The sequence below is a fragment of the Chelonoidis abingdonii genome, chromosome 5, assembly GCF_003597395.2.
Source record: "Chelonoidis abingdonii isolate Lonesome George chromosome 5, CheloAbing_2.0, whole genome shotgun sequence".
Taxonomy (NCBI): domain Eukaryota; kingdom Metazoa; phylum Chordata; order Testudines; family Testudinidae; genus Chelonoidis; species Chelonoidis abingdonii.
In genome coordinates, this window is record NC_133773.1 from 57612975 (window position 1) to 57628670 (window position 15696).

The 15696-nt window shown below is 39.5% G+C and overlaps 1 protein-coding gene across 5 annotated transcripts in view; it reads right to left on the bottom strand.

Annotated features, from left to right (window-relative positions):
• The window catches only part of SLC10A7 (solute carrier family 10 member 7), a 215019-nt gene that overhangs the window by 47028 nt on the left and 152295 nt on the right, over positions 1-15696 (bottom strand). For all 5 annotated transcript variants that reach the window (XM_032764876.2, XM_032764875.2, XM_032764878.2 and 2 more), the window contains one exon: positions 10208-10291. In XM_032764876.2, coding sequence (XP_032620767.1) covers positions 10208-10291 — 84 coding nt within the window. The remainder of the gene's footprint in view (positions 1-10207; positions 10292-15696) is intronic.

The window sequence follows — 15696 nt, forward strand, 5'->3', positions numbered from 1 at the left end:
GGAGGCCATACAAGTTAATATATGAATAATTGTCTTATTCAGGAATGATTTATGTGGCCCATTACTGTTTGTTATTAATTGAAGTTAATTAGATATAGTATTTTTTCACACTATATAGAAATGGAGCCTTCCTTGACATTTGTAATACCATAGGAAAACTTTGTACAATAGGCATCATTAAAAAGTACATATTTCTATAAGTTTCAGATGTTTAACCCTAATAAAATAAAAGAAACTGGGAAAACGATTGTATAATCATATAACAAATGTTTCAGCAATTACAACACCACACAAAACAGAATGTACCTTCTATTTATATCCAGTGTTCTGGGATTGATTTAATCTTCTGAAGAAGATATATTGTTAAAACTATCTTCCTTTAAACCTTCCAAAATGCATCAACTTCAACTCCTCAACTGACAGCATGAATCATTATTCCCTTGTGCCTTACCAAACAATATTAGATCATTGTTAGCCCCAAATCCAGTAATTGATTTTTTCTCTCACTCACTTTCTCTCTCTTTTAAATTTAGGATTCCTAATTCTCCATTTTGTCTCAGTAGAACCATTATTCAATATAATTAATAATCATAAGAAACAAACAGCACCATAACTTTGTATTATACTTTATGTGTTCTTTGCCTTCAAAAGCTCTCTTTTCATAGACTCATAGACTTTAAGGTCAGACCTCCTGCACAACGCAGGCCACAGAATCTCACCCACCCACTCCTGTAACAAACCCCTAACCTATGTCTGAGTTACTAAAGTCCGAAGCATAAAAAAAATATTGTATAACAGTCCAATAATCTCATCACACCTTCCCTTACAATAGTTGTGGCCAACCTGAGCCTGAGAAGGAGCCAGAATTTACCAACGTACATTGCCTCCCCCTCCCGACCCTTCTGATCAGCTGTTTCATGGCATGCAGGAGGCTCGGGGTGTGTGGGTGGGAAGGGAGCGAAGGCACAGGAGGCTCAGGGAAGGGGGCGGAAAGGGGTGGAGTGGGGGCAGGGCCTGTGGCAGAGCCAGAGGTTGAGCAGTGAGCACCCCCCGGCACATTGGAAAGTTGGTGCCTGTAGCTCCAGCCCCCGAGTCGGTGCCTACACAAGGAGCCGCATATTAACTTCAGAAGAGCTGCATGTGGCTCTGGAGCCACAGGTTGGCCACCCTTGCCTTACAAAGTAACGGCAAGAAAGTTGGGAAGAGAAACACATACTGGGGACTACATCAATGAAGGCACCAAGTTCAGAGAGGAAGCAGATAAACTGGATTTGTAAGGAGTGTAGGGACCAAGAGGATGAGCAGATGGAAATGAGAGTACATATGCAGCGCAGCACACACATACACACACAAAATGGGATCTAGACCCTTTCCCCATTATTTTAGTATTTTGGTTTGCAACTTTAATCCACATAGATGGGCCCTTACTTCAGTGCAGAGTTCCATTCATTTCAATGGGACCCTGAGCAGATCTCTTTACAGGGTCAAAATCTTTGTCTTTATAGCAGGTTTTTGTGTATATTACTATGAGGGTCACAGCCTTGCTCACCCTCAGGACTCACTCAGGACTTCACTCATATTCCTGCAGCCTGCAGAATTTAAAAAAATGTCAGTTGAGTCACCTGTCCTTTAGTAGAGAGTTCAAATTCTGATTTAATAATGTGTTCTAAAAATGGATGAAGAGAAATACTAACTGCTTCCTTCTTTTAATCTGAGGAGAAAATGGTTACCAGGCTCGGGCTTTTTTTTTTTTTATCTCGATCTAACTGGATAATATAAAAGTGATTTAAAGTGTGTGAATCAATTTACTTTCATGCATTAGCTCTCGCTCAGAAACTCTCTCAAAGTAAGCCAGGATTCTATTTTCCAGGTAGTTTGGGCCATATGGAACACACTTTAAAAATTACCTACTAACATTTTGAGTAATTTAAAACTGCTATTTTCATAAAATTAAAAAACAACAGCATTCAACAGCAACGTATACAAATATGCCTATGACATTTTATGAGTAAGTATATATTTGTTCCTACTTTGTTTGCATTTCTGTGAAGAATTTGTTCTGTTACTTGTTAAAGTTAAGTGTCATAAAAAAGTGAATAATGGTCTGAATCCTGTTAATCTGTCATTTTAATTTTCTGCAACTGCTTTTCAGTAGTGTTGATCTCCCAGAACATCACTTCTCATTCCTGCAACTCATCTGAAGTTTGGTTATAGAAAGTAAGGCCACTTCTATGTGGATGTAAGTTGCAAATCTACTTGATAAAGTGTTCCTTTAGACGAAAGTTTTTCTAACTTTTGGTTTATTTTTAATTTTAGACCATTTTAAAATTAGATTACATTTAATTTAAGTAACACTTTGCATCCCATATGTTTTGTACCTCTCTTCACTAACTACAGTATACCACTTCCCTACCATTATAGGTTGTTCCTTAAAAGTATTTGTAGTCAAAATTTTACCGCTAAGATTTCTATTTTCAGCTCCCTTGGCAGCTCATGTATCAATGCAGCACCCTTTTAAAATTTTGTTTACAAATACACGTTCTAAATGTTGACAAAGCTCCTGTTGAATAATCTGAACAAAGATGCAGAAGACAGATCCAAAATCTTCCACTTGCAGAATATCACAGATCTTTTTGGTTGACTAGATTCCATGAAACATTATGGCACTTACACAACTAACCTCATTCTATAGATTTGGGGGAAAGAACTGCTGGAATCATAACATGAATTTTAGCTTTAGTTAAGGTCTGTTTAATATGAAGTGCCCACTTTATGCTGGCAGAGAAATCACTGATGGGGCAACTGGAGAATGCATGAATGATAATGTACAGACATGCTTTTTATTATTTATTCATAGAAAACAGTGGGTTTTGGTGTGCTGCTTTGAAAAATGTTCAAACTCATAGAATATAATGAAAGCACAGTGAAAATTCTATTTCATTAACATTTAATCATAAATCACTCTTTAATATAAAAACATAAAATAAAAGTCTGTCATAAGCACTTAGGTGTAAAGAAAGGAGAAGATCTGCAGAATGGGGAAAGGAAATATTGCAGCACCAGTTGTTTCTGTTATTGTCACTTTTGAAAGAAAAAAAAAGGAACTAACAAAGAAACAATGATCTTTGGCCAAACTCCCCAATCTGAAAGACAAGATGAAACTGCTTAGGGATTGATCTAAACTCTACTTGGCTGTGTAAAAGTATTTACCACCTACTGTAATGAAGGCAAAAATACCCTGACATGTCAATGTAGCTCATGAATAGCAACCTTCAATAATTAGATCAAATGCAGTATAACACTATGCTATATTGACCAGAATATATAAGAACTTCAAGACACTATAACATATATATATAAATATTATCTCTAACAATATAACAGAACTTATATAGCAGGTGTTCTCTAACCCCCTATATGTACATGCAATAGGAGGCACAAATCTCAGGTTGTTATAAATTATTGATCTTCAAGACCAATAAAATAAACAATGTTAGACTAATATTACTTATTAATTATGACACACACACACATATGGTACAGAGCTGTGAACTACTGACCATATTTGTTATAGCTCCCCAGGACGAGACCAATGTGAACTCCATGGGAAGATCCAGTCTCCCATGGGTGATTTCATTAAAATATTGCCAAAAGATGATTAGCATGGGCCAGTTTTCCAGTTATCACTACTTCACACCTTAATATGAGGATTGCCAAACACTGTATGCTCACTGTTATTTGCTTAACACCAGGAACAAGATACAACTAATAGATTTTGAAAATCCAGCCTCAATTACTATTATTTAAAATAAGTAGCTATTTAGAGAGCCTCTTGTTTGTTAACCCACGTACACGATGGCCCAAACTTTCAAAAGGCTTCCAATTTGTGCACTTAAGACTGCATAGTGCACCAAATGATTATCTGTGACTACTTTTCACTGCCCAGTTATACATTCCTTTGACTTCCAGACTGGATTACAGTAATTTTTCATTTGAAAATACACTTGAAAGTTATAGTACAGTTAGTGCATTACAAAGGTGCTTGATTAGTTAGCGTTAGAGCTGGTCAGAAACTAGAATTCCTGTTCCACAGGAAATTCCAAAATAAAAAAAAATTCATTCTAAACAGAACGAAAAATGAAATGTCAAAATCTCCCACCCCACAAGAATTCCAAAATGTTATTTACAAAAAGTCAACATGACATTTCATTTTGACCTTTTCAAAATATTTCCAATGCTTCCCTGCCAGGCAAGGAGTCAGGCAACTCAGGGATCCTGGAAGCACCAATTCAGGGGCAGACACCTGAAGTCCCGGGAGCATGTCTACACAGCCCGCGGCAGCAAGCCTCCCAGCCAGGTTGACAGATTTGGCTTAGTGGGACTCATGCTAGTGCTTTAATATAGCTGTGTGGAGGTGTGCCTTGAATCATAGGACTGGAAGGGAACTCAAAAGGTCATCTAGCCCAGTTCCCTACACTCATGGCAGCACTAGATTATCTAGACCAGTGCTTCTCGATGTGGTGGTCTGCGGACTGGTGCCGGTCCACGAGTCATCGACTGCCGGTCCGCAGCGAGTTTCCTCATAAGAGTGTTGAATAGGATAATAATATGGCACTGGCCCCTGGCACATTGGAAAAAAAAATGCCAGTCCCCCACATCAGATAATTTGAGGAGCACTGATATAGATCATCCCTGACAGGTGTTTGTCTAACCTGCTCTTAAAGGTTTCCAGTGATGGAGATTCCACTACCTCCTTAGGCAATTTATTCCAGTGCTTAAATACCCTGACAGTTAGGAATTTTTTACTAATGTTGAACCTAAACCTCTCTTGATGCAATTTAAGCTCATTGTTTCTTGTCCTATCCTCAGAGGTTAAGAAGAACAATTTTTCTACCTCCTCCTTGTAACAACATTTTATGCACTAGAAAACTGTTATGTCCCCTCTCAGTCTTCTCTTTTCCAGACTAAATAAACCCAATTTTTTCAATCTTCCCTCAGAGATCATGTTTCTAGACCTTTAATCATTTTTGTCGCCCTTCTCTGGACTTTCTCCAATTTGTCCACATCTTTCCTGAAATGTGGCACCCAGAACTGGACACAATACACCAGTTGAGGCCTAATCAGCGCAGAGTAGAGCGGAAGAATTACTTCTCGTGTCTTACTTACAACACTCCTGCTAATACATCTCAGAATGATGTTTGGTTTTTTGGCAAGTGTCACACTGTTGACTTATATTTACTTTATGGTCCACTATGACCCCCAGATCCCTTTCCGCAGTACTCCTTCTGAGGCAGTCATTTCCCATTTTGTATGTGTGCAACTGATTGTTTCTTCCTAAGTGGAGTACTTTGCATTTGTCCTTATTGAATTTCATCCTATTTACTTCAGACCATTTCTCCAGTTTGTCCAGATCATTTTGAATTTTAATCCTATCCTCCAATGCACTTGCAACCCCTCCCAGCTTGGTATCATCCGCAAACTTTGTAAGTGTGCTCTCTATGCCATTTATCTAAATCATTTATGAAGATATTGAACAGAAACAGACCCAGAACTGATCTCAGCGGGACCCCATTTGTTATGCCCTTCCAGCTTGACTGTGAACCACTGATAACTACTCTTTGGAAACTGTTTCCAATCAGCTCTGCATCCACCTTATAGTAGCTCCATCCAGGTTGCATTCCCCTAGTTTGTTTATGAGAAGATCATGCAAGACAGTATCAAAAGCTTTACTAAAATTGCAGCTCAGGTTAGACTTGGGCTCTGAAGCCTAAGGAGGAGGTTGGGCTTCAGAGCCTGAGCTCCAGCCTAAGCTGCAACTTCAAGTCGCTGCGTACACTGCTATTTTTAGAGTGCTCGCATGAGCCCTGCTAACCTGAGTCTCCCAACTCAGTCTAGGAACTTTCTTCCACGAGCTGTGTAGACATACTCTGGGATGCTGAGGGGGAAGGCGTTTCAAAGCCTGGCAGGAGAGCTGGCAGGAAACCAGGCTGGTTTCCAGCATAAATCTGCCTGGCAGGCAGTTCTATTGCAAACGAACCTGCTGATATAGTCACACTCACACACAACACTTCAGTGTTGATGAATCAGCATTTCCAATGGAAAAACGCTCCATCAGAAAATTTCTAACGCGCTCCACTTAGCACTGATTTCGTATTGATTTGTGTGTGCAATTCAAGGTGTTGGTATGGAGCTATAAAATCTTACTAAATATGTTTTTTGGTCGTGGCTACCTAAGACTGCATCTCTCCCTATGCACTCTTTCAGTTAACAGAAGTTACTAAAGCTGCTAACAGTCCTCAGCCTGAACATTTTAGGGCTAAAGTCAGGGGATTCCCAATGGAGAGCCTTCATCTATGGAACTTGCTCCCCTCTTTGGTCTGACAAAACCTTGATTAATTGATATTGGGGTATGTCATCTCACTTAGCAGTTGGTTTCTCATAATATAATGCATCTTTCCTGGGTAATATTTGTGCACGGATCACAGTATTTTTGAAAATTTTAATGACATTGTTTAGCACTTTGCAGTCCTCTCTGGGCCTCCCACATGTAGTGCTGTGGAGGATTTCACCCTATTTAGTTTTGCTGAAATACCACTTGCTTCCAAGCACACTGGAATATTGCAATCCCCTCTTTCAATTTTCTACCTCGGTCCCTGCAGGACTGAAGGATACATGAAATTTTGCTTGCTCATTTTTACCAAAGATTTAGTTTAATTCTAACAACATGTAATAAAGGTGTGACACAGGAATGCTGGTAAGCAGTTTCTCTTTATGGCCCCAATTCATAAAAGCATTTATGCATCTGCCTGACTCTAAAGCAATCAAGCAGTTTAATAGACTTCAATGGTTTGATTCTCATACTTAAAGTTAAGTATGTGCTTATATATTTCCCTGAATTGGGACCTACTTCCTTTCCTCTGTCATGTGAAATGGTCAGAATTACAAACAGTTATACCTGTGTCACATGGCAGGGGATCAGTATTCATCGAGTCCAGTGGCTATTGCTACCATACAAGTCCTACCGGGTCTTAACTTCTTTCAAACAAGAATATTTTCCTAGAACCTTTTAAGGTGTACTATATGCTAGTCTTAAAATTCAGTAAAATTTACTATTATAGGTGTCTACATGGCAAGTTACTATGCAGTAAGCTTGGATGTGAATCTATAGTACACCAGCTTGCAACGCAGCAATGACCCACATGGATACCGCTACAGTACACTTGAACCCCAGAGTGCGGCTTGGCATACTACGCTTTCAAGAAGTAACACACGAAGCCGCACTCTGGGACTTTTGCGGTGCTGTAGCAGTGTCCACATGGGATGTTGCTGTGTTACTGCTTCTTGGGCAGTCACTGGCCATGTAGACAAGCCCTTATAGTTAAGGTTGCACAACACTTTCCATTATAAGGCCCTGTTTTCATTTGCTTTTATTATTGCCAAACTTTAACTATTTGGGCTGATACAGGCCACATGCCTGCTTCATGCTGAATTTTTTGGAAAACTTTAACCAAAATGGTCAAGCCATTTCTGAGACTGAAATTTGGGAAAACTGTGTTATTTTGGCCGTGTTTATTTATACATACATACATACATACATACCACTGTTTTATAGAGAAGTTCTAGTCGTGCCTCCATACTTTAGAGCACGGCCTTGAAAGTTGGCAGGAGGGATGTCCTGGTGTCTGGGAGTGTGCCTGGTGCTGTCTCAGTGAAAGTCTGCTCAAATATGACCAAGTTATAAGTCTATGAAAAAAATCACACTTTGCACCTGCTCAGCAGAGGTTTGTTAGAGGCTGTAAATGTTATTCTTCAAAGATTCTATCTGCACGTGCCTTTCACACACAGCTCCTGCATGCCGACTGGATTACTCATGCACCACTCACACAGCAACTGAGCATGCTCCATCCCTGGGCTGTAAAAGCTGAAGAGCATTTTCCACACAATTGCTCCCCCCAGCTACTAGAATTGCTGCGGCGCTGTGCACCAGAAGTGAGAGGTAGGGAGACTGTCTCTCGTGCTCTCAGTGACCTCCCTTCTCCCATCTAGAACAAGAAAAAAAAAGAGGAAACCATCTTATTCAAATGCAAAGAGGTGTGGTGTAGAAGGTGGTGGCGATGGAAAAGGAGACAAAATAAAGACAGGGACTGGAGCTGAGAAGCTTAGGGACAGAAGGGTCTACAATCACTACAGCATGTTCCCCTCCCAAACATGGAACTGACCCTAGGGTTCCTCAGTCTCAGCATCCTTCTGATCCCCAGAAAATAGCTGTGCATTCTAGTGGTCAAGTGTCTCTCTCATTCCCCCATCCTGGTTCACATAGAGCAGTGGTTTGTAACCAGGGATCTGGAGCCCCTGGGGGGCTGCAAGCAGGTTTCAGAGGGGAAGCCCAGCGTGGTCGGTATTAAAATTCACTAGGGCCTAGGGTAGAAAGCTGAAGCTCCGCTCCACAGGACTGCAGACCGGGGCCCTGAGCCTCAACACCTGGAGCTGAAGCTAAAGCCTGAGCAACTTAGCTTTGCGGTGCCCACTGTTGTGTGGTGCCCCGGGCAACTGCCGTGCTACCCCATAATGCCAGCCCTGGCTTTTATATGAAGAAAAACAGTTGTTGTGGCACTGGTGGGCCGTGGAGTTTTTAATAGCATGTTGGTGGGCCTCAGAAAGCAAAAGGTTGAGACCCCTTGACATAGAAGATAACTGCCTACTCTTGCCACTAGGTAATTAGTTAGCTGAAGTGGTAGAACTCTGTGCTGAAGATCTAAGGGTCTGAACCCTGATGATGACCCATGTGGTGGTCAGCAATATGGTTCCACATTATAGAATTTTCTCTCTCTTTTTTTTTTTTTCCAGTTTGCCTTTTTGAAGATAGGAAATTACATTAAATGTAAATTAAAAGAAAGTTAAGGTTGCAAAGACAAGCACTCAAAAGTTAGAAGATGCCAGTGCACTGGATGCACAGTGTTCAGGAAATAAATCAGAATCGCGTAGCATATAAGGCTGTTTTCTGCAGGACCCTTACCCATGTGTATTGCTGAAGCTGGAAAGTGTATAATGAAAGAGATAGGGGATTGCAGGAAAAGAAAAGATAGTCTCATGTTTAAGGCAGCTGAATACCACCCTGGAGAACTGGATTCTCTCTGCTTCTGCCACAGATTCCCATGTGATGCTGGGCAAGTTACTTGTATCGAACTTTTCACAGGTGGGCAGTTGTTGCATGTTCTGTGTTTTCTGGGTATCCAGCATGAGGCATCATTGGCCAGATTTGCAAAAGGACTGAGTGCTCAGAACTGCAACTGAAATCAATGGGAGTTGTGCTCTGAATGCATAAAGTGCTTTAAATGGTAAGTATTCTGAAAAATCAGCCTGTAGGTGTCTCAATTTGGGTACTCAAAAATCTGTGTGCCTCAGTTCACAATCTGTAAAATGGAGATAAAACCTCCCTGTCTCACAGGACTGTTTTAAAGATTCATTACTGTTTGTGAAGCACTCAGATACTACAGTGACAAAATGTAATACAAAAGCCCAGAAGGAAATTAATTCTGTGTTCAGTGCAAGGTTAAATTGCATGCTATAAATAAGGCAGGGGCCACCCACTAAAAGATGCGGCTAAAATGAAATACTGAACTACTCATTCACCGAGCCATTCTGTGCTCAGAATGAGGCAGAGGTTCTGTGGGGAAAAAAATGTGGCCACATAATTAGAGATTGTATTATAATGTGCATACAGGAGGGTGTGGGCAGCCTTAATTCTGGCATTTTCTAACTTTTGATGGCCTGACTTTACAACCTTCAAGTTCTTTTAACACAGGATTCTTTAATTAACATAATTAGCTGTAGCATTACACAGGCAGAACTTTTTCCATCATCCAGGTAAAGGGCACATGACAAAAGAACTATATAGTGTTCTCAATGCTCATTTTGCATTGGGCTGCAAATTTCTCAGTCTGGACTGCTATTTTCCCCCATTTTATATTTACAAACTCTCTTCTCCATATGCAATAGCATATGTCTGCAGCAGTGAGGGTCAGATGCTCAATCTCAACAAAGATCAACGTGGCTCCATGGAGCACTGTAGCATCTTCTCTATGATATTAGACTCCACCATCCTGAGGCTGTGTCCTATGCGGCAGCATACTGTGTTGACAGTTTATCTTTAAGACAGTCATCTTTATCTTATTCTTAAAAAAAAAAGTATATTTAAAAGACATACCTGTCCAATAATAAGAGGAACTACAACAGTCATAAACAGCTGTGAGAATATAGATGTAAAAGGCACAGAAGAGGATGATCCAAGCTACAAAATAAAAATAAAAATACATTGTTAATATTGAACCTTTCCTTCACATCTGTTTTGAACTTGGCAAAGATCTGCAATATTTACTTATATTGACTGATGTCCTGATGTATATTTTTACTTATGTGTACACACATATATGTAACTGTTAAGCCACATTAATATATGTGGTGTTCTACAAGTTACAAAATTAAGGACTGTTTCTGCCAGAAGAGTTTATAATCTAAAGCCTCAATTCTGCCAATATTTCTAAATTAATCTAGAATAAGGTAGGGTATGAATTTAAAATAGATTAATTATGCCTGAATAACTCCATGTGTGGATGCTCTTATTCCTGAATAAGAGTGCCTTATTCTGTATTAGTTTAATCCACTTCCATAGCGGATTAGCCAATTCTGAATAAGGCATTCTTATTTTGGAATGAAAATATCCACACATGGTGTTAACCAGGAATAGCTATTCCGGAATAACTCTCTGTGTAACTCCCCCCAGTAGTTCCTTCTACACCAGCCTATTTGGATGTGGCACAGAAGCCCCCGCCAGGGGACATACTGGGTATGCATGTGTTTGTGTGCTGCTGCTGCATCTGTGACCCTACATGGGACTACAGTATCAGAGAGAATCTTGCCTGGGCATTTTCCAAAGGGGGAATTTCATCCTTTTTGCACATGAATCTCTCAACTTTCAATTTTAAGCAAATGTGAACAGAGAGGTAGAGCCCTGGTTCCTTGCAGAAATTCCATTGCAGATTAACCAAAATCTCATCACACATGTCACAGCCTCCAGGCTGGATTTGCTCTTCTAATGATCCCTGTAACAACTTTTGAAGCGTTAAAAGGTTCATACGTTTCAAACCCTATTTCGACAATACTTTTGGGTTGGGGAGTTAGAAGCATTAATGACTGTATGTTTAAAGAAGCTTTTTCAAGTGAAAATGAAGATTTTAAAACTTTAACAGCAGCTTCAGAGATTCGCCCCACAGAGGAGTAAATCAAAATGGGTGGTCAGGATTCCAGGACCCTTCACTTTGCTTCCTGAGGACACAATACTTTTACAGTGACAACACTGTATTTGTGTGAAGGATCCACTGACTTATCTGAATGTTTGAAAGTTTTAGGTCAATTACACGTAGTGTATAATCACATTCCAAGTAAAGAATCAAAAGATGTCCGACAATAAAAAATATTGCTGAAAAAGACAGCCATTTAGACACCAATATTCTTGCCATCTCTTCAAACTATTAGTTCAAATGTAGCATTTCCAAGCACAGAATCTGCATTTTAAAGCTTCAGATTAAAAACACTGTGGACTCATCAGCACAGATGTCAAGTTTTTTAAGAAAAGGTTGGGAGACGTAAAGGGAGACAAATCACATATCACCTATGAGAAACAAATGATTTTATACAAAGCAATGATCTTCCAAATCAGAGTTTTAAAAGTGCAACTGTTTCATCACAAATGTGAATAACCACTTTGACACCCTCTGTTTTTAATAAGTGCATGAACCCGGCCTTGTCTTGTATCCTAATGCCTTTTACTCTTACATAGTTAGTTACAGTGCCAGCCTTCTCTCCCCGACTCAGGGTACTTGGGTTATTCTTTCCTCAAAGATAGATTCCTGGTTTCTTGTTTCCTTTCCCCACTTTACAATGATGTCACCAGTGGGCTATATTTTATCACTGTCAAGTCCCAGAAGCCTATAAGCTTAAAGACAACGGCCAGATCCTCAGCTCCATTGAAGAGCTGGCCCTGAATCATTGCCCAGAGGATACAGAAGACAGAAGGAAGGAGGAATTCTCATTCATCTATGACAAGTACACTTTTCAGCCGCTGATCACTGACACAATATGGCCACTGAGCAGTGAATCTCAGATGATTTTGATTCTGAGATGATGCTTAGCTAAGCCTTATCAAAACTATCTGGACATACAAAATTATGCAAAATTAGACTGGAAATCTCACAAGAATACATTCCTTCTTGATCACCCGCACTTGCTGTTTCCAGACTTTACTGTACTTTGGCACTTATAGTCTCATCTATTAACAGAGAGCTAAAATGAGATAAAAGGGGGGGGGGGGGGAATAAGGAGCCATTCAAACTTTTCCAAATCTTAAAACTCTTACGTTAATGGTAGAGCGACTGCCTGTATACTCTCCTAATAATCCCAGCACCTAAGAATGAGATGCCCCCCCACCTTTTTTTTTTTTTTTTTTTTTTTTTTTAAGAACGCCAAATAGAAGGAACATTTCTTAAACAACTTTGGGAATAAAAGAAAACCAATCACATATTTTTAGCTGTAAAAATGTGACTGGATTTTCTTATCACTTATGTAATAAGTTAAAAGGAAAATAAATTGTGGAGATAAAGTTTAGCATTTAATTACATCTCATCACCAGTTTGTCTTTCAAAATATTGAAAAATTGATCTGTCAGTGTATTTCATCTTAAAACATTAATTTTTTGCACCAGCACATGATTTTTATTTCATGGACAGCTTGTTTACATATACTGTATAGCTTGTGCTCTTCTGGATATCTATGCCTGAATATGGTGCTCATTAACAGCACAGGCTTATGAAGCACTAACTTGAATCAGACAAGGGGACCAATTTGAGAAGTCCCTATTCACTTAAATAGTCCCATTGACTTCAACGGGATAACTCATATGAGTAAGGAATGAACACATGAATAAGGGTTTGCCAGGTAAGGTCATATTGGGAGCAAGTTTCAGGTGAGTTTCTCCACACAATCCTGTCACTGTGAAGTACTTAAACTTGACCTGCAATGCTCCTGTTACTCCAGCCCTAGACCTCTCTGCTTCAGAGACTGCCAATTTTAACAACACCTGCCAAATTATTTAGTGGGTTTGTTTATAGCAGAGTTCACAGCAGAGACACTGACTGAGCCTGAAGTGATAGGATATATTTAACTTTGATTGTACAAAGAAATCTTCCTTGCATGAAAATGAGAACATTCTGCACTTCCAATCCTATCCTACCACCACATGTCAGCTGGTCAAATCTTTTTTTTTTTTTTTCTGGCTGCCAGGGAAGATATCACAGCTGGGGTGTCCTCCCCAAGGAAGAGGCTGCATCCAGAACTGCCATAGACTCAGAAGAAACACCTCCTGCCAGTCATACCAAATTACAATCCAGCACATTTGCTGCCCGTATTGAGTCCACTTCAGAGAAACTCTGGGCTCTGCTCTACAGCATTTTCTTGTACTTAACATGTTTTTCCAGGCTGTGTCCTACTGTCTACTAAGTACACTGTTAGCCAGCTTGAGCCTTCTCCCTTGCTATGTGCCCCGAGAATCTGTGCATGCCTCACCAGCGATAACAAGGGTGGGAAGGTGGTAAAAAGAAGATATGACCGACTGGAAGGGTCATTGGCTTTTTGAGTTTGTGGTGCAATTTGCAGACTCCTGCAGTATTTTGTGAGTTTTGTATTTAGAGGTCAATGTATTCTGTCAGCCATAAAGGCAATTTTAGTTTATTAGGCAGAAGACATCTTTAATAGACTCTCCAAATGTTTTAAAGTGATCTCTGGTATGCCATTACAAAAGTAGAGCTAAGTGGAATAGAAAGTCCTCCACAGAGATTTTACAGATTTTAGATTCTTCTACCCTTGCAGATGTGCAATTATCTATATATGTGTTAGGGGATGGGAGGATCTCTGTTGTTCTTTGGCCACTAAAAATGAAGTAGGCAGTCAAAAGTTAGTCTCACACAAAGGTACACAGAGTTTGATGCAAAGCTCACTGAAGTCAACAGAAAGATTTCCACTGATTATTTCCATGAGCTCTAGCTCAAGCCCATAGTACCCACTGAGATTAAGGAGGAAATTAATCTGTATACATAATATATATTATAAATAAGGTAGAAAGAAGATGGTGCACTTTAAATCATTCAGATGAAAGAATTGACCTGTAAACAGTTAATGTACTGCATGGTCTTCCCCACTCTCACAACCAACCTGTTGTCACACACCAGTGACATACATTAGCCACAACTTCCATAACAACTTCTGTGTCTTCTTGGCTATTAATATATTATTTAACAATTCGTTCTTCAGTTCACTGGCAATCAGCCTTCACTTGTCAAGAACTGAAAAAATGAATGCGTGTATGTTCTATGATATCGAAAAACAGATGATATTTTATTTTACCAGGGAAACAAGGAAACAAAGTACAGTGCAAAGAAATCAGGAAGTTTTTTTTCCTGAAAATCTGAGAAATCCAGCATTTTGGGGAATAGTAGTTTCATTTAAAGACTGTTAATATAAGGCAAATGTTAAAAGATAATAAAACTTTAATATTTATGGCAATATGTAGTTTTACTCATGTTCCTTTTCAGTAGTCCTTTCCTCCATGTTGTTTAAACTGAGGTTTTCTCCCCTTGACTAAGCCTTGATTGTTTCAGTTGTGCTATATTCTAATATTTGTAGCATCACTATTCACAAGCACACCATCAAAATGACTGATATAAAACATAGAACTTAGGAAAAAAAACACTGAATAAATCAAGTAGAATGAGCAAGCTGATTAGGAAGTAGAAAAGCTTCTATTTCAACATCTGCATCATGGTAATCACCTTTGGTAGTATGGCAAATACAGAAGTAGTACATGACAGTAACATGGAGTTTTGCTAAGTATATTTTCACAAATGTACAGGAGTGTTGCAAGGGCTTTTTAACATTTCGTGTTTAAGTGGTTTTGCAGGCAAGCTTTGAAGACTGAGGTACACAAGAATGTAAAATACACACTTGGTCCAACATTTCTTTGGGGACTTCAGTAAAGATATATAGATTCATACATCTTTGTATTTGTTACTTTGTTATCCAACCAATTATACTTCCATAAATTAAAGAGAGTACCTAGCATCCGTTCATGCACAATAGTGGTAAAAATTTCAAGACCATGGCAGAGTTGTAATGTAATACCATAAAAAAGTGCAAAAAGTAAACAAAGTAATATTTTATTTTCATAAACATTTACATGATTTATATTGTGGTACAAAATACACTGTGATTAATCAGCTATGTTTTATTATATCAGTACCCCTGCACTATTGTAGCAAAGTAAAATCTCAGAGCTATATTGTTCTACCCCTGAATAGGGGCTTAAGAGCAGGGGAAATATAAGGAGCTTCCAACCTCCTCAGCTGAGCATAACTGCAAGTCCATGTACTCATCCAAGGACAGGACTAGAGAGGATAGTGGTGGTATCCATCCCAACGGGACCCTGAGAGGAGGGGCAGAACCATTTTCATATAGAACATCGCACTTGTGCCACAAAGCTATGCTCTCCCTGCTCCCAGGGGAGTTCCAAAAGACTGGTTCCCTGAGGCATCCAGCTCTTTCCCAACCTGGGACAGTGCTTACAAGACACAGTCTAGCCCTTAAAGA